The 18,509-nt window shown below is 36.5% G+C and overlaps 2 protein-coding genes across 2 annotated transcripts; one reads left to right on the forward strand and one right to left on the reverse strand.

The window, feature by feature from the left end:
• Positions 1-5,809: 5,809 nt before the first annotated feature.
• LOC112749635 (phosphatidylserine decarboxylase proenzyme 1, mitochondrial) lies at positions 5,810-10,854 on the reverse strand. Its single transcript, XM_025797942.3, has 12 exons — positions 10,534-10,854; positions 10,349-10,437; positions 10,174-10,227; positions 9,987-10,052; positions 9,593-9,653; positions 9,316-9,425; positions 8,973-9,223; positions 8,237-8,343; positions 7,231-7,298; positions 6,727-6,804; positions 6,441-6,569; positions 5,810-6,231 (listed from the first exon to the last, which is right to left on the reverse strand). Exons 1-12 carry the CDS (start codon positions 10,682-10,684, stop codon positions 6,070-6,072), a joined length of 1,326 nt encoding a protein of 441 aa, XP_025653727.1. The 5' UTR covers positions 10,685-10,854; the 3' UTR covers positions 5,810-6,069.
• A 3,794-nt stretch (positions 10,855-14,648) lies between these two features.
• LOC140179128 (uncharacterized) lies at positions 14,649-15,539 on the forward strand. Its single transcript, XM_072217760.1, has one exon. The coding sequence runs from the start codon at positions 14,649-14,651 to the stop codon at positions 15,537-15,539; it is 891 nt and encodes a 296-aa protein (XP_072073861.1).
• The last annotated feature ends 2,970 nt before the right edge of the window (positions 15,540-18,509 follow it).

Below are 18,509 nucleotides of genomic sequence, written 5' to 3' on the forward strand. Positions count from 1 at the left end.
GTAAATTGCCCTAAAGAAAAATTATAAATGTGGTGTGTTATAAATAGAGAATAACTATTTATTTTTTTTAATTTAATGCATCTGTTAAATATTAGTATCAACGAATGAGATTAAATTATTAGTAATTTACAAATAATTAAAATTATGCCACAATAAAAATGTATATTATAATAGGAGTATATACTTAAATAGGTTCTTAAGAAATTTTGTATCAGACATTTTCGTCTTCAAAAAATTTTTATTATATTGAGATCCTTAAACTTTATAAAAGTAAGACATATAAGTCTTTATGTCACATTTTTTAAGATCTATTTATCTAAGTGAAAATAATCAGATTAACTAAGGTATAAACTTATATATCTTATCTGGTGCGGAATTAAGCAAGAATTAAGACTGTGATTTGAGACTTTTATAAATGTCTGTACCATCAGGAGGATTCTCCAAATGTAAGCTTTAGGGATGGATTAGTTAATCGGGTGGTGAGGGAGGAAGCTGAAGCTCTAGAGATGTTACCGTCAGTGGATGAAGTGAAAGAGGCGGTCTGGGACTGTGAATCGTCTAAGGCTCCAAGGAGTGATGGGTACAACATGAACTTTATAAAAAAGTGTTGGAATCAAATTGGAACGAAGTTCACTGCAGCTGTGATGAGCTTCTTCGAGACTGCATCATTACCAGGGAATTCTAATGTCACATAGGTAGCATTGGCTCCGAAGTTCATTGGGGCTAAAGAAATAAAGGATCTCAGACTTATCAGCATGGTTGGTTGTGTCTATAAAGTCATCTCTAAATTGTTGACACGAAGAATAAAGAGAGTAATGCCAGGTTTAGTCGGGGAATCGCAGAGTGCCTTTGTGAAGGGGAAGAAGATACATGATGGAGCCTTAATTGCATGTGAAATGGTGCAATGGTTGAAACTGAAAAAGAAGGCATCGACAATCATCAAACTAGACTTTCAAAAGCATACGACAGAGTTAAATGGTGTTTTATTGATACCGTGTTAGAGAAGATGAGCTTTGGTAGAACATGGAGGTCATGGATTAGAGAGTGTGTAAGAACGGCATCTATATCTATCATGGTTAATGGATCACCCTCGAAACCATTCAGAATGGAAAGGGGACTACGTCAAGGCGATCCTTTGTCACCGTTTTTGTTCATTTTGGTGGTAGATGTGCTTAACAGGATGATCGGGGAGGCGGTAAGAAATGGTCGTATCTCTCTACTGCTAGTTGGTCGGGATAATATAGAGTTATCACACTTACAATTTGCTGATGACACTATACTATTCTATCTGCCGGATGAGGAGACAGTCCGAAACTACAAGAGGTTGCTGAGGTGCTTTGAAATGATGCCTGGCTTGAGCATTAATTTCAAGAAGTCTAATTTGATACCAGTGAACTGCAGTCAGGAGTGGGCTACATTGATGTGTCAATTACTGGAGTGTTAGGAAGCGGCCTTACCGGTGAAGTATCTTGGGATTCCCCTAAGAGCAAATCCGAGGTTGGTAAAAATGTGGAAGCCGGTTATAGACAAGGTGGAAGAGAAGCTCAGCTTGTGGAAAGGAAGGGTCCTTAGTAAGGCTGGGAAGCTAGTACTCATCAAGTCGGTTATCAACAGTTTGCCGATTTATTACCTGAGTTTGTATAAGATGCCAAAAGCGGTTGCACGTACAATCATCTCATTGTAGAGAAGGTTCTTCTGGGGGAAGGATGATGGGCGACCTGGCATGGCGCTTGTGAAGTGGGAGATGATCCAAACACCAAAGAAGCTAGGAGGTTTGGGTGTGGGGGATGCGGTGGTCCGTAATGCTGCTTTACTGTTTAAATGGTGGTGGCAGTTCTCAAAGGAGGAATGCCCTCTATAGAAGAAGATTGTGTGTCCTGTAACAATTTGAATCCAAATCACCTCCTGTCATCGCAGAAATTGCCAGAAAGAGGTGGTCCATGGAGAGATATATGTCATCTGCAAATAGGGGAGCAACATGTATGGCAAAAGATGATTGATGGCCTTACTATCAAAGTAGGAGATGGTAGATCCACCAGGTTTTTGGAGGATACGTGGCTCCAAGTGGGAAAGCTGAAAGACTCCTTTCCGAAACTCTTCTTGATTTCAAACCAAAAAGGATCAGTAATTGGGGACTGTGGGGTCTAGGATGGGATAGAGTGGGTGTGACACTTCCAATGGAGGAGACATTTACGCCAATGGAAAACAGAGACATTAGACCATATGCTTCAAGTATTGCAATCTGTTAGATTGATAGCAGAAGTGCAAGATAGAGTGGTGTGGAAATTTGACAAGGAAGGCGTTTATTCTACTAACTCATTTCTGCAGGCTTTGCAGGGGGAGTCTTTGGACGAGGAGCTACTGAGATATAGGTTCACTAAGGAAATTTGGAAAGGCCTAGTTCCGCCACGAGTGGAACTGTTCTCCTGGTTCGTTTTGGTATGCAGAGTTAACACTAAGGATCGACTGAGTAGATTGGGAATCCTACAACAGAATGATACTATGTGTATGTTATGTAAGAAAGATGCTGAAAATATACAACATCTGTTTATTACCTGTGAGTACACTTGGTAGGTGTGGTGTGCTTGGGTATCGGCGTTTGGACAGGAGTAGATTATTCTTGGTACTGTGAAAGAGCAATTTAGTTGGAAATCTGTGTCAATGAGAAAAGAGGTACGCATGTATTGGCTAGTTGGTTTCTTCTCAGTGATATGGACTATATGGTTACGCAAAAATGATATCATTTTTCACAAGGCAACAGGGATTAAAAACTGCGTGGAACAATTCTTTTCAAATGCCACATAATGATGTTATAAATAACTCATGTTATTGATGATAATGTCAAAGATAACATAGCAGTTATATGACTGTAAATACTCCACATGTATGTTGAGCTCTTTATTTCAAAAAAAAAATTTCTAAAAAATAAAAATATTCGATACAAAATTTTTTAGAGACTATTTAAATATATACTCTTATAATAAACTTTCAACAAACGAAACGTGAATCAAACTATGAATTGACATTCCAGTCTACAATGCTATGTACATTTTAATTTATAGATTTTAATTTTCACATTCGAGCATTTGAAAAATATTGTTCTTAATTTTATTCGAGGAAGTATCATAACAGTGAAATGACTGTGACCATTGAGACAAATTTCTAAATAGAATTCTGATTTTTTAGAGTGTTAACGATTAATTGTTAGAATTTAAAATTTTGTATAAATAAAATTATAAAAAAATAATAATTTTTTTAATCTATAAAAAAATATAACTTAACTTGTAACATTATTAACGTTTACGTCACTCATTCTATTAACTATTTATCATTCATGTCAAATTAAAGGGATAATATTATAACAATATTAAACCTATTTAAAACTTTTAATACAAAAATAGAACCTTGATACGTTAGGAATAAAAATTAAAATTTAATCTAAATATTGAAACCAAAATGGTATTTTTCAAAAAAAAAAAAAGCCACTGGGGCGTGGCAATAAATCTGTAAAAGGACGGTGAATCTGTAATTCTGTATATATAACTAACCCGAACTAATGAATCTCAAACGCGGCGTTTGCCTTTAACTAAAGCTATTAAGCTAATTGAAACACGGCAGTGGAACTGGGAACGAGCGATTTCATATATCGGACAATGCCTGCAAGTCATGCAAGTCACGGTTTTATTATGGATCTAACAATAGAAAGATCAATATTTTGTTTTCACTTCAATTCATATCATATAATAAGCATTTGGAAATGCAGATTAGGAGGTTCATAGAAGTGGCCCCTCCAAGCCAATTCAGATACTTAGCCGGAGCTGCCGTAATGATGATCGGAGTCGTATTACCCGTCGCCTGCATCATGTACCGTTATAAGCGCCTCCCTCCATCTTCCGAATACTCCAAATAGACGTACGTTGTTTCCAATGAACACTTGTGATTTTATTTATTTATTTTTGTCGTTTACTCGTCATATTTTACTTTAGGGTCAACGTTTCCGTAATACTTAATTTGTTCTTGAACTTGCATTCCCACTTTAATTTAGTTTCTAAAATTTTTTAAATTTTACAAAAATGATTTATGTTGGTCTCTGAAATAATTTTGGACATAAATATTTAGGTAGTGTTTGTTTTTGGAGACAGAAGAAGAGAAGACAAAAATATAGACAACTAATAAAAAGTGTTTGAAGACGGAGACATGGACATTAAACACATTGTTTTTAGGATAATTTTTTATATTTTTATGTCCACTATTTTATGAAGGACAATGATGAATACGAAATTTGGAAAGGTGGACATAGACTTTTTTATGAAAATTTTTTTCAATATTTTTTATTATTTTATTATTATCCCTTCTTATTGTTCCTAATTTGTCAGGTACTGTCTTCTTTTTGTAGAATTTCTTACTTGGTTGTATAATTCCTTCCTTCTTATGTTATGTTATTATTTTAATACCATGTTTACCTTATTTGTTCATATACCAATTCTTCTTGTAATCTCATGTACTCCCGTGAACTCTCATTTTCTATTAAATTAGTTTGTATTTGATGCGAAAAATTTGGAATCACGTGGCTATTTTAGTTATTTTATATAATATTTTAGTCTTATCCATGTGTATCCAAACATAATATTGTACACCATATTCAACACACTACACAAAGGATAATTTGTTGTATCTCTATTCTATTGTCTCTGTCTCAATGTCATGTTCTTTCATGTATTCAAAAACAAACACAGTGGAGTACAGTCAAGTGTTATGTTAGACTCTATAAGATGAAGTAGTTTTAGTTTTGGCAATCAAATAGTCTAAAAATGCATCATTTTTTGTCTGACAGAAAATTATTACAGAAATTAATGTGAGTTATGTTTATAAAGTTTAAAGACTAAATAAAACCAATTAAAATTTTAGAAACTAAATTGATGCTTGCAAGTTTAAGAATTAAAATGAATATTAACTCATATTACTGGGTTAAAATTTAAAAGTATTGGAATTAAAAAAAAAAAGATTTTGCTATTCTGTACCTTAAGAATATTGGTTAAGCATAACATAAAAGAAAATATTTTAATGATATTTATTGTAAAAATATATTTTTTTTTTTTTACCTTTTTAATGTTTTTGATATATTTTTTTATGGTATACTTAATCAATGTCTTTAAAACACAGATAGCAAAACCCTTGGGTAAATATTGAATTATGAGGTATGTCGTGTGTGGCTGGCTCAGGCCTTAGTGGCTAATTTTGATGTGGTGTGTTGCCGTTCCAGGAACAAAGTTTTGATGTAAAGGCACGGATGATGACAATGAAATATTAAAATTAGGCAGCAACGATTTAATGGACTTTGGATTTATCACAAGTTTTCTTTTGAAGTGACTCTTGAGTCACGAGAGCTTCATTACATATAGGATCAGTTCAATTTTAAATGCTAATGCCAAAATTTCCAGGGGTTTTGTTTTGTCACCCGATTATGAACTCGATGGCTTTGTCCAGTTTTTACTATTATAATTCGACATTGTGTCTCTTGCCGAAATTTTGATGGATTTTACTCATATCAGTTACATAAGGAAAATATTTGGCTTTGCTTTTGGATGATTTATTTATTTTGATAGGGCAGTGGGAATTAAGCTCCATCTAACACCACCACTTGCGCTTCACAAATGCCTCAGATAAACAAGTTATTGATTGTACACAGATTTTAGACCCAAATATATGTGGGCATATTTGTCATAGTTTGAGAGTTGAGAAATTTTGGGCATCATCTAGATATGAAAAAACTTTCTTGTGCTTCGTGGAACTGTGAAAACCTTGGCCATGAAAAACTTCAATTTCTTTTCACGTATTTGTCTCAAAAGTCAAAACTGTTGATATAACTTGTGCTATACTTAATTACAGAGGATCCGTGCAAAGAATCGATTAACCTTCTCTTCAAAATAGAGATCTCTCAAATCTCAATTTCGGAAATTAACAGTGTCACGGATTGGATATGGAACACATCCAAACGTGGCACGATTATCCTTCTCTTCAAAATGGAGTTGATTAATTAATATAATCAAATGCACAAAAGTTAGCTTGTTATGAAGTATGCCACCTCCCTAGAGCCTCACCAACACGAATTCTATCCCCAGGTTTGACACAGAATTTGAATTCCTCTGATGAATTGTCCTCGTGGACAAGTTTTGGAATCGGAGCTTGAAAAACAAGAACAACTGTCGATCCCATGTTGAAAGCAGCAAACTGAGAATAAAAAAAGCAATGAACTACATTATACCAAATCTATCTAATAGCTCTCAATTCACAAGGAGTGCAAGTGCCATAAATAAAAAGGATCAAAATTCAAAAGCACCTCTCTAAATCTGTCTACTTATATAAAATTTGCAGTTCAATGCTATTTAAGTTTGACACATGCGCATAAATTCTAAGAGACAATTAGATCAACTACTAACCTCGTCACCTTTCTTGAGCATCCTACCAATACTTTCACTTTCACTTACGTAAACCCGTTCGTCAGGAGGCTCTGAAGGTAGCAACTTCTTTTTTGGCTTGTTAGTATGAAGTTCGGGCTCAATGAAAAGCTGCCAATTTAATGAAGAAATCCAGTCAATAACAGGACAATAGTAACAGAAAACCCAAACACTTTCTAACATATTCTTGGTAATTAACTTGCAGGAAGTTGCTCATTGTAATGGAATGTTATACTATTATTACATCCTTAAGGAACTATAGACACACCTCAATTGATCCAATATTTGTGGCACCAATTGCAGCAAGTGCCATAAACCCTTCCTGCCAGAGACCTTCAAGAACAACCTGACCATTTTATAGAGAGTAAAGAGACAGTTGGTGACCAATCATACCGTAACTCAGAGTGAAGGTGGTTACTCATGGTTAGATTGTTAGAAGAGCATAGTAAATAAAATGGGCAAATGACAAAATTAGGAAAATTCCAAAAGTTTATATGGAGTAATGAAATACACATAAATATCACATCGGACCTCCCTAGAACAAAACAATAATTTGTTACTGCTATAGAAAGAGTGCCTCACACTCCCAGACCAACTGGAACAGCTCCTAGCTTCTTTGTCCCCATAAAGAATATTTTCATTTTCAAGAGTAAGTCTTTCCACATAAAGTTAATAGGTCAATGTGCTTAATTGGCACGAATAAGTAGGTGAAAATGTGGGGTGAGATTAAGGTATAAAGTTCCAAGTTCAATTTAAATTAGATATAAATTACCCTCTCATTCTCAATATAGAGGTTTCTGATTGTTCTTGTAGCTCTTTCATTCAATGGATAAAGACGGCCTGCAAAATAAGTAACAAACAAATAATTTAATAACAAACTAATTATTAATAAATTAGTGCACCACATGGTAACCAACAAATGCAAAACTTGAAAATCAACAATACTACTACATTATGTTTGCTTCCTAGTTCCAATATTTTACACATTGAAGAGATAATTTTCATTTGCAGAGCTTATGGAAACATTAATCAAACATTAAGGTGGGAAAGTAAAATGATAAAGAAGGAAGAACAAATCGAAATGAAATGGCTCATATGCCTCAACAATCCTCTAGATGTTCACTTAGGCTGCATTAGTTTATAAGGGCAGGACACCGAAACATGGACAGAGACACAAAATTGTGTTTAGTAGGTGAGACATGGACAGAGACATTGTATCCTAGAACACTAAATTAGTGTATTTTGTGTCTTTTCTGACAAAAAGAACACTGACACTGAATGGCGATACAACTTATTTTTTTATTTTTTCTTTTATTATCGTTATCAAACTTTGCATAATTATATTTTTTTATCATTTTATGTTTTATTCTAAATTGTGTGAAGGAAAAAAAAAGTAAATTACTTTTTATTATTTGTTTTATCTTATATTCAGTTCACTACTAAACAAAATACAAAAACACTTATTTTTGTGTCTTTGTCTTTTGTGTCCTGTTTTCAGTATCTTGTCTTATTCTATTCTCAAAACCAAATGCAGCCTTAGGGTCTTTCACTTTGACACTCAGGGTGCAGGTGGCCATTTTCCTATTGGTCCATCCTAAGGTTGCTCCATTCCAAGCTAAAACAGATTAACACTAGGTCTTTCACTTTGACACTCAGGGTGCGGGTGGCCATTTTCCTATTGGTCCATCCTAAGGTTGCTCCATTCCAAGCTAAAACAGATTAACACTAGGTGTTATTCTCTAGTTGTTTGAATGTATGACATGCTTGAGATTGTTTACCAGAAAAATGTCTGCGAACAAGAATTTTCCAGTCAGCTGGGGAATGTATCCGATGGTAATCACCAGGCTTTAAGTAAATCACACAGTAAAAGAGACCTCTCTTTGGGCTGCAAAAGAAAATCTTTTGTTGTGTCAATCATTACCTTCTCTATTGTAGTAAAATAAATAGCAGATACATTGATTTTGGAGGTCCACAGAACATCAATACAGAACAGTCATATGCATTTGAGGTTGACATAGTAGCATTTTTGGTAACAGACCTAATATATCCCAAAATGAAATACGGGCCTCTGAACTGAGCAGGCAACACAGGCCTTTATGATTGTATGATAATAACAAGAACCATACAGACAGGAAGCACAATTAATATCTTGAAAAGACTAAACTATAGAAAAGAAAAAAGAAAAATTTTTCCCCTGAAAAAGGTTTTAAGCACTCTCACACTCCTCATCTTATGTCATCCAGTGGACCTGATTTCAGTTGCAGATATTGCTAAATCAGAAGTTTCTATTATTTGAAGAAATCCTTTAATGAAAACGAGGCATATATATCATGAATAGAGAATTAAGAGTTATAAACATGAAGGACATTTAGGATCCAATTTGAGTGGGATGTATAGAAAAATATATGAATCAGTGGTTTTATTCAACTGAATTCAATGAAAATTAGAACACATTTTACAATCATGTTAAGTTAAATATATATTCTGAGATATATAGGCAGAAGAAAAAATTACCATGATGATGTAGGGTCCCAGACCTTTGGAGAAGCGAATGAAATTCTCCACCATGATTTCTTGCTTTTCTCAGTTGTTGTCATTGATTCGCTCTGCTCCTCTTGCACCTCACTATCAGCTTTTGTTGGAAGGGAAGGGCTTGCACCAAGAAGAGAAAATACGGAGTATGAAAACCCTTTAACTTGTTCAATCATTCCCCCAGACCCCTTTAACTCCCCAAATCTTAAAACTGTACCATCCACAGGACTAACCTGAAGAAAATAGATTTGGCCTAATTGATTATGTATCAATACAAAATGGTATAAATGAAAACTTTTAATTTCAAATAGCTGTTACCAGTTACCAGACATAACGGATCGTCATCAATAGGCCTGGAACCTTCTTTCAAAGTGCGGACAAAAAATTCCTTTAAAGAGGCATACTTGTCTAGAGGCAAAGCAGCTTCTTCCAAATCTGACATGTCAACAGGAATTAGGATCATCTTTACACTAATTATCAGATAAATGTTTATCAAGAACAATTTGTGCCAGTTTCATTGCATGATAGCTATAGCAGCATATTATAACAAGAATAGCAAAAATATTCAGACAAATGGAAAAAGAAAAAAAAAATGATTGTACCCGAATGGAATGCCCGAGCCCAAGCTCTATAGACATGTGGCCTTAACCACACTGGGATTTCCTGAAAAATTTTGCTGAATATGTAAAGATCATATAATGATATAATACACAGTATATACAAGACTGTCTACAATATGCAGAACTTAAATCATTTAAATTCAATAAAGGCTATGAAAAGACACGCAACATAATTTATGTTCTTGTATTTTTTTTTTTTAAGATTTATTTTATTACACTTGTAATTACTCAGAAAGTTGTTTCTTCCCACCCTTACTAGCAGAAGCAATAGCACAGAAACAAAATTGTGCATATAATTGTAAAATACAGCTCACAACTCATTGAATATATATAATTAAGAAATAAGATACCGAAGGCATAAAAGTTGAGTTCTTACCAAGCTTGTCAGGAATCCCCAACATCTAGAAATTGAACGCAGAGGCAATAATCTCAAAAATGTCGCCTATTGATGACATAGCGCACATGTAAAATAACCAAAATTAAATAAATGCCTTGATACACATATTTATTTTCCCTTTCTAGGAAGATGGACAATAGCCAGAAAGCGAAAATTTCTACCTTACCTTTACATCAGGTTGGAATTCAATCTCAATTCCTTTATCACGCATCTCTTCAGTCTGGCACAAGGGTATGAAAACCATAATCCACAAATCAGATAATAGGAGTATTTAATCGAGCAAGAAGATAACACAAATGTAGAATCCAAAAGTGAAGCTAAACTTGTTAATAAGTGTGAACCTTCTTGTCATCATACATTCTACGGCCATGGAGAACACCAAGCATGAGAATGGTAGCTACTGTTGCACCAGGTACAAGATAAGAATCCCCTGCACATTCTCACAGCAATAAGCTCAAAGCTTAGGAGCTTACACTTCGTAACAAATCACAATAAAATTCAGATAGTTGAAGAAGCAATAACTAACCTTGAGAATTTCCACTTCCCCCATTGATGGAAGCTCGAGTTTGAGTAGTTTGAAACCTTTTTGCGAAGGAAGTGAAGGAAGAACGAGTGTGGTTAAGGAATCGAGTATGGCGAGGAAGCACAGGGAACCTGTGCGAAACCCTATATTTCATATTTGCGGTGAGTTGAGCTGAGCTGTGATGGTCTGTTTATGCTTCAACGACGGAACGCAGAGGGAAATGCTAAGTTGGCGGCGCTCATTGCTCTAATGCTCTAAGAGTCAATACCGCGGCAGAACAGAAGAGACATCATTATCTAAAAAATTTGATGGTTATCCATATTCACTCTGGAATTGCGTGTAATTTTTCTATTAACCACGAGAATTAAGGGGTAAATAACATTAATAAATCAAGTGTGTTTTAATATTAAATGAAAGTCTCAAATCAAAACTCCTGCGTGTCTTTAAACATAAATTTATATAAATCGAATTCACCAAATTTGATTTAGTTTTTTGCTATTAAATCGAATCAATGCGAATTAGTATGATTATATATGATTGATTGTTATTTTAACCAAATAAATCGAATTGTATTGTTTCGATTTATGTTAAAAAAGTGGAACCAAATAAATCAAATCAGTTTTCATCTATTTATGCATAAATTAACAGATTCGATTTATTTGATTTTATTATTTTAACATAAATTGAAGTAATACTATTCGATTTATTTAGTTAGAATGACAATCAATCATAAATAAAATTAGGTGTATTTAATTAACATATAATTTTACTCGTTAAAATCACATTGATTCAATTTAGTACTGAAAAAACTAAATCAAATTTGTTTAATTTGATTTAAATAGATTTATGCTTAGGAATATACGAGTAACAAATTTTTTATTTAAAATTTTTATATAATATTAAAACACATTTCGTTTATTAATGTTATTTATCCAGAATTAAGAAGGAGATTGTATATTATTAAGTTGTTCAAAAATATTTTTTATTTTAAAATATGTTTGATAAATTTTTAATAATAAATATAAAAATTTAAAAAATATTTTTTAATTATAATTTATATTTTTTTTAAAAAATATTTTAAAAAAAGATATTTTTATATAATAAATAAATAAATAAGTATTTTATATTATATTTAAATATAATTAATAAATTAAAAAATTTATATAAATTATTTAAATATAAAATTATTTTTATTTGTTTAAAAATAAAAAAATATTTAATTTTTCTAAAAAAAAACTTTTTCAAACAGGATCTAAGTTTAAGTTTGACTTTAATAGGTTATAGTTAGAGTTTTTTAATTTAGATATGACGCCGTTGATGGAGTTATGCAGCGATATGGTGATTATTGGTGTTTAACGGATTTGTGACGACTGGGTAGCAGAAATCGGTGGCACCGATTGGTTGCAAGGAAATCAGAGGCACCGATTTCAGGTCGCGGAGGGTGCACAAGTCGGTGGCACCGATTTGCGTTCCTTGGCCACGCGTGACGCATGCAGTTCCCTCGGTTGCCCGTGACCCCCTTGCCACAAAAGAACCCCCTCATCCTATCCCTTTCACTCTCTTTCACTTTAGTTTCCCTCTCTTCAACACCCTCAACCGTATCCCTTTCACTCTCTTTCACTTTCGTCTCCCTCTCTTCAACACCCTCAACCCCACCTCAACCCCACTATATCCTTGCTGCACACCATTGTTGGACCACAACAGATTTTGAAAAGAATTCAAAGAAAATGCCAAGAAGACCAAAAATTAAAGAAATAAATCAACCAGAGCTTCACATTGTTAATTATCTTGGAGATCCAAATTATGTAAGTTTTTATTTTTTAATAATCTGATTTAATAATAATAATAGTGATAAATATTAAATTTAATTAGAAATATATATTGTAATAGCATTAAGTAGAGATTAATTAAATCATATATGTATGTATGATTTTATTATTAGGTGGTTAGAAATAGAAATTAAAATTGAAATTAATCATGTATGTATGTATGTATGTATGCATGTATGATTAGGTGGTTAGAAATAGAAATTAAAATCGAAATTAATTATGTATGTATGTATGTATGTATGTATGTATGTATGTATGTATGTATGTATGTATGTATGTATGTATGGTATAGTATGGTATGGTAAGCTGTAAATAATTTTTTTTTAGTTAATGAACTAATGAAATCAGATCATGTACATGCTCTCCTAAAGTAGATTGTAGTTATTATTAGTAGTAGTAATTGAGTTTAATAATTTATTATAATTAATAATTAAAATTTAATAAATTATTTTATTTATGATCAATAATAAATGAATTTTAATTCATTAAAATTTAGAGAATAACTTAGTAGTAACTAAACGTAGATTAGTTAACTCCGTACTCAGAGAGAATGAGAGAAGGAGAGAGCGGGAGAGAGCGTTTGAGGGTGAAACACGGTGAAGAAGATGGCCATGTCATCGAAAGAGATAAGGGGGAGAGTGTGGGAGGGTTTGCATCAGGTGTGAAGGAGGGATCAAGTAAGGGCGACCTTAGTTCCAGGGTGACTTCCAAGATTTCGTTCCGTGACAAGGTTATTGGTTCTACGGTAGCCACAGGGATAAATCGGGCTGAAGCTCTAGATGAGGATTCCATGGCAGTGGTCACTGGAAAACAAGGAGATCATATGCCTCCAAGAGTTTGCTTCTCCGAAGAGGCTAGGAACATCCTTTCTGAACCATACAAGGAAGCAACTGTGATTAAGGTTCTTGGAAAAAACCTTAGTTACACGGCCATGTTTCACAAATTGAAAGGGGTATGGAGGATCACCGGTGGATATGAAATCTTGGATGTGGGTTTTGGGTACTTCCTCGTTAAATTTGATCGCATGGACGATCGAGAGAAGGTTTTACTAGGGGGGCCATGGATGATCTTCGGTCACTATATTGCGGTCAAGCCATGGACACCGGATTTTAAACCTTGTGAGGACACTTTCGGGGAGACTATGGTTTGGATTCGAATCTCTGGTTTGAGCATATGGTACTATCAGGATAAAGCCATGATGAGAATCGCTTCTGCTGTGGGAAGACCAGTCAAGGTGGATCTGGCTACTAAGTTGGCGGAAAGGGGAAAATTTGCTCGGGCTTGCGTGCAAATTAATCTTGGTTTGCCGGTGGTCCGGAGTGTGATTGTCGATGAGTTTGAATATAAGGTGGAGTATGAATGCTTACACCTTATTTGTGACAAGTGCAATTGTTTCGGGCATCCAGCAACTGACTGCAGAATGACCCCAATAGATTCGGAAAGGGTGGATCGAAAGGAAACATCAGTGACCGAGACGGCGGCCCGGGTGGTGCAGCCACAGGAAGCTTCAAAAGAGAAAATTTTTGAATTTGGATGCAATTCCAAAGAGTCAGTGATAGTTGCAGAAATTGGGGAGGAATTAGATGATACGTTGCATGGGAAGGAAGTGGGGTCCCAACATTTGGAAAATGAGACTGGCTGGACCAAAGTCAGCGGCAAAAGGAGAGGAAAATTGAGCCAATCAAACAAAGCCCAACAAACATCTAAAGATAAAATGCCGGTGCGCTCAAATCAGAAATTGGACCAGAACCGTGACTTTGGGCTACGTATGAGAGGAGCCGAATCAGGGGTGAAGACCGGGTCGGTTAGCGGATCTAAGGCACGCATGGCATCTTCCAAACAGCAAGGGGTGAAGGGCAAATCTGTCTCCGTTGCGGTGCCGACTTTCACTACCATTATCAAAAACGGACACAAGAGGTTGCGCCCTTCTTCTTTGCAGAATTCGCCGTCGACTCCGGACTGCCTTGGCGACACCAGCAAGCAGCAAATCGGCAAATTGGAAGGGTTGTCAGTGGAGGGACACAGACAACCCGGGCAACAACCGGACAAGGACAAGCAAGGCTCAGGGGGATATGATGGTGGATCTTCATCATCTCGTTAGGGACTTCAGCTGAGGTTGGTCCTTTTTACAATACAAATTGTTTTATGGATTATTTAGATTTAAGCTTCCTATTTTGGAATATTAGAGGTGCCTCTAATAAATTGGCCCGGGTTCATAGTAAGGAGTTAGCGAATAAATTTCATCCTACTTTTTTCATTCTGTTTGAAACCCATATTGCTTTCGAGAGGATGAAATCTTTTTGGAATAATCTAGGTTACCAGGGTGTTGGTATTGTTGAGGCTAATGGTCATAGTGGGGGTATCTGGGTTCTATGTTCTAATTCAAATATTTCTGTGAGAGTATTGGATGTAGTTGATCAATGTATCAGTTTTGAAATCACTATGAGCAATACATCTAGTTACTGCAGTGCGGTGTATGCTAATCCGCATATACATCGGCGTAAAGAACTGTGGGGTGACTTGACAAGGATTGCTAATATGATCCACGGACCTTGGATTGTGTTAGGGGACTTTAATGATGTTTTGTTGCAGAGTGAAGTTAGAGGGGGGCAATTTAGACTTGCCAGAGCAGAACAATTTGCGGAAACATTGGAGGATTGTGGGCTGTTTGATATGGGGGCTATTGGGAGAAGATTCACTTGGTACAGGAAGGTGAAAGGTGGGGTGCAGGTGGCCAAGAAGCTTGATAGAGCAGTCATCAACCAGGACTGGCGACTAATGTTTCCAGAGGCTTATACTGAGGTGCTGGCGCGCCTTCACTCTGATCATTGCCCATTATTCACTAGGTGCAAGATGGCAAAGAGGGCTACCAAGGGCCATCGTCCGTTCAGATTCCAGGCTGCGTGGATGACTCATCCTCTGTTTAGGAATGTTGTTGATACAGCTTGGAATAGAGGAGCTCCGGATGTAGTTAAATGTTTGTTGGAGGTTCAAAAAGATGCAACTAGCTTCAATAAAAAGGTTTTTGGCAATATTTTTGTTAAGAAAAGGGAGTTGGAGAGGCTTTTGAATGACGTTCAGATTACTCTGGAAAGTCGGGAGGATCAACAGCTTAGGATCAAAGAGCAAGTTTTGCATCAGGAACTGAATGATGTCCTTCTTCAAGAAGAGTTGTTGTGATATCAAAAATCTAGAGAACAATGGGTGAGATGTGGAGACAGAAATACAAAATTTTTTCATCTGCAGACAGTTATCAGGAGAAAGAGGAACAAAATTCATGGGTTATTTTTGGAGGATGGGTCTTGGACCACGGAGACTACGACTCTAGAACTGGCGGCAAATTCTTTCTTTCAAAAGCTCTTTTCTACAAGGGAGGATATTGACCTGGACGCCATGGGGCCTTTTCCTTGCCCGTCTCTTAGTACTGAGGCTTGTCGAAAGTTAGTGGAACCGGTGACGTCTGAAGAGGTTAAAAGAGCTGTGATGACTATGAGTTCATTTAAAGCCCCAGGGCCAGATGGATTTCAAGCAATTTTCTACAAAGAGTTCTGGGACTCTCTTAGCAACGATGTGTGTAGACTGGTCAAGCGAGCCTTTGAGGGTGAGCCATTGAACGCGGCTATTTTCGATACTCTCATTGTTCTAATTCCTAAAGTGGAAGTTCCCTCTTCCTTACGGGAGTTTCGGCCTATTAGCTTATGTAATGTAATTTATAAAATTGTCACAAAGGTTCTAGTTAACAGGTTCAGACCTTTCCTGTCGGAGATCATTGGTCCTTTGCAAGGAGGGTTCATTCCAGGAAGAGGAACCACAGAGAATATTATCATTGCTCAAGAGATTATGCACTTCATGAGGAACACCAAGTCTCGAAAAGGGACCATGGCATTCAAGATTGATTTGGAAAAAGCTTATGACAGGGTAGACTGGCGTTTTCTGGAAGCTACTTTGGTCCGGTTTGGGTTTCCAAAGGCTACCATTAATCTTATATTGAATTGTGTGACTTCCTCTTCGTTGGCAGTTTTGTGGAATGGGAACAGGCTCCAAAATTTCAATCCGAAAAGAGGGTTGAGGCAAGGAGATCCTATGTCTCCTTATCTATTTGTACTCTGTATGGAAATGCTTGCCTGCTTTATCTCTCATAGAGTTTCCCAAGGTTTGTGGAACCCAGTTGCGGTTTCTAGGAATGGACCACGACTCTCTCATTTGATGTTTGCAGATGATCTTTTGCTTTTCTGTAAGGCATCAAAAGCTCAAGTAATAGAGGTCATGCATTGTTTGGACTTGTTTTCTAGAGCGTCAGGTTTAAAGGTAAATCTTCATAAGTCAAAGGCCCAGTGTTCCAAGAGGGTGTCAGAGAGGAGAAAAGAGGTTCTCTCAGGGGTCTCTAACATCCGGTTCTGCAATGATTTGGGTAAATACCTGGGAATTAACATCGGTCATGCCAGAGCTTCCAGGAAGACGGCTCAGGAGATTATTGAAAAAATTTCGAGAATGCTCTCCAGTTGGAAAGGACGCCTACTGAATAAGGCAGGGAGGCTTTGTCTTGTTAAATCGGTTATGGCCTCTATCCCAGTTTATGAAATGCAAATTTCTCTTCTCCCGAAGTATGCATGTAATAAAATTGATTCCTTGATGAGACAATTCTTGTGGAAAGGTCAAGCGACTGGAAAAGGGCTGCCTCTGGTCAGGTGGGAGGTCGCCATAACTCCTAAAAAGGCAGGAGGATTGGGTATTAGGGATACTTCCTGTGCTAACATGGCGCTTCTGGGAAAGTTGGTATGGGATTGTCTAAATAATAGTGAGAAGTTATGGGTGCAGGTTCTGAAGCATAAATATCTCAGGAATCAATCTAGTATGAACGAAAACAGTAGAAATTCTTCATCGGCTACCTGGAAGAACATTGTTAGTGCCTATGAGCATCTCAAGGAAGGGCTTCATTGGAATATTGGAGATGTCCACAAATCAGTTTGGTATGATGAGTGGACTCCTTTTGGTAAGCTTTGCAACCTTGTTCCTTATGTACATATTTCTGAATCAGATTTCATGGTGGCTGACTTGTGGAAAGGGGTGTCTTGGGAGGTTGATAGTCTTACCACGCCTATTCCGCATGAGATTAAGCAGTTTATTTGTGGTCTGAGATATCCTAGTTTGACTGAGTTGGAGCCACAGTGGGAGTGGTGGCCTGCAGCAACAAAAAAGTATAGTGCAAGGGAGGGTTACAGATGGTTATTAAATAAAACATTAAATTGGAATGCCAACAGTAATTGGAACTGGTTGTGGAACACAAACATTCCAGAGAAGTTCAAATTTACTATGTGGCTTAGCTTACATGATGCTCTACCAACTGAGACCTTTCGATTCAAGCGGCATTTAGCTTCTTCAGATATGTGTAAGAGATGTAACAAGGCGCAGGAGACTATGGAGCATTGCCTTAGAGACTGTGAACGATCAAAGGCAATCTGGTATATGTTGGATCCTAGTATCCTGGACTCAACGGCTGGTACTGCTCTTGAAGAGTGGTTTCGGAAGGCCTTGGCTAACAATGAGGCGTCCTTTGGTGCAGGGCTTTGGTGGGTATGGAGACATAGGTGCAATGACATATTCAACACTGACAACCCTTGGACAGACCATAAGGTTGTTGCCTTGGCCAGAATTACCGCCAAGGACTTACAGGTTTACAGGAATCGAAGCAATGCCTTTAGGTCTCTCCGAAATTGCCTGTGTTGGGAACCACCGGTAGGCAATAGTTTTAAAGTTAATTGTGATGCAAGCTTGTATATGGATTCAAATTTAGCGGGATTTGGGTGTATTATTAGAGATTCTAAGGGAGATTGGATCTCGGGCTGCTCTGGAAGCATTCCCCCTTGGTCTATAATCAGATGTGAATTATTTGCTGCTTGGAGGGGGCTGGTTTTAGCTTGGGATTGCGGTTTGAGGGATATTATATGTGAAACAGATTGCCTTGACATTCTGTCCATCATGCATGAGCTTACAAGTGGGTATCCATCTGAAGTAACAGATTTGGTTCACAAGATTCAGGAGCTTTTATCTCGTCCTTGGCTTGTTCACGTTGAATGGGTGTCCCGAGAAGCAAATAGAGCTGCGGATTGGATGGCTAAATATGGTGCCAAGAGTAACTCTAATCATGTT

The sequence above is a fragment of the Arachis hypogaea genome, chromosome 15 (assembly GCF_003086295.3).
Source record: "Arachis hypogaea cultivar Tifrunner chromosome 15, arahy.Tifrunner.gnm2.J5K5, whole genome shotgun sequence".
Classification (NCBI taxonomy): domain Eukaryota; kingdom Viridiplantae; phylum Streptophyta; class Magnoliopsida; order Fabales; family Fabaceae; genus Arachis; species Arachis hypogaea.

Bases quoted from the DNA above. Each gene is read 5' to 3' on its own strand.
- LOC140179128 (XM_072217760.1), top strand. From the start codon at position 14,649: ATGAAATCTTTTTGGAATAATCTAGGTTACCAGGGTGTTGGTATTGTT.
- LOC112749635 (XM_025797942.3), bottom strand. From the start codon at position 10,684: ATGAAATATAGGGTTTCGCACAGGTTCCCTGTGCTTCCTCGCCATACT. The intron at 10,053-10,173 runs GTAAGGTAGAAA...TGTCATCAATAG, and splicing joins AATTCCAACCTGATGTAAAG to GCGACATTTTTGAGATTATT. The intron at 6,570-6,726 runs GTGTGTCTATAG...TTAAATTGGCAG, and splicing joins CAAATATTGGATCAATTGAG to CTTTTCATTGAGCCCGAACT.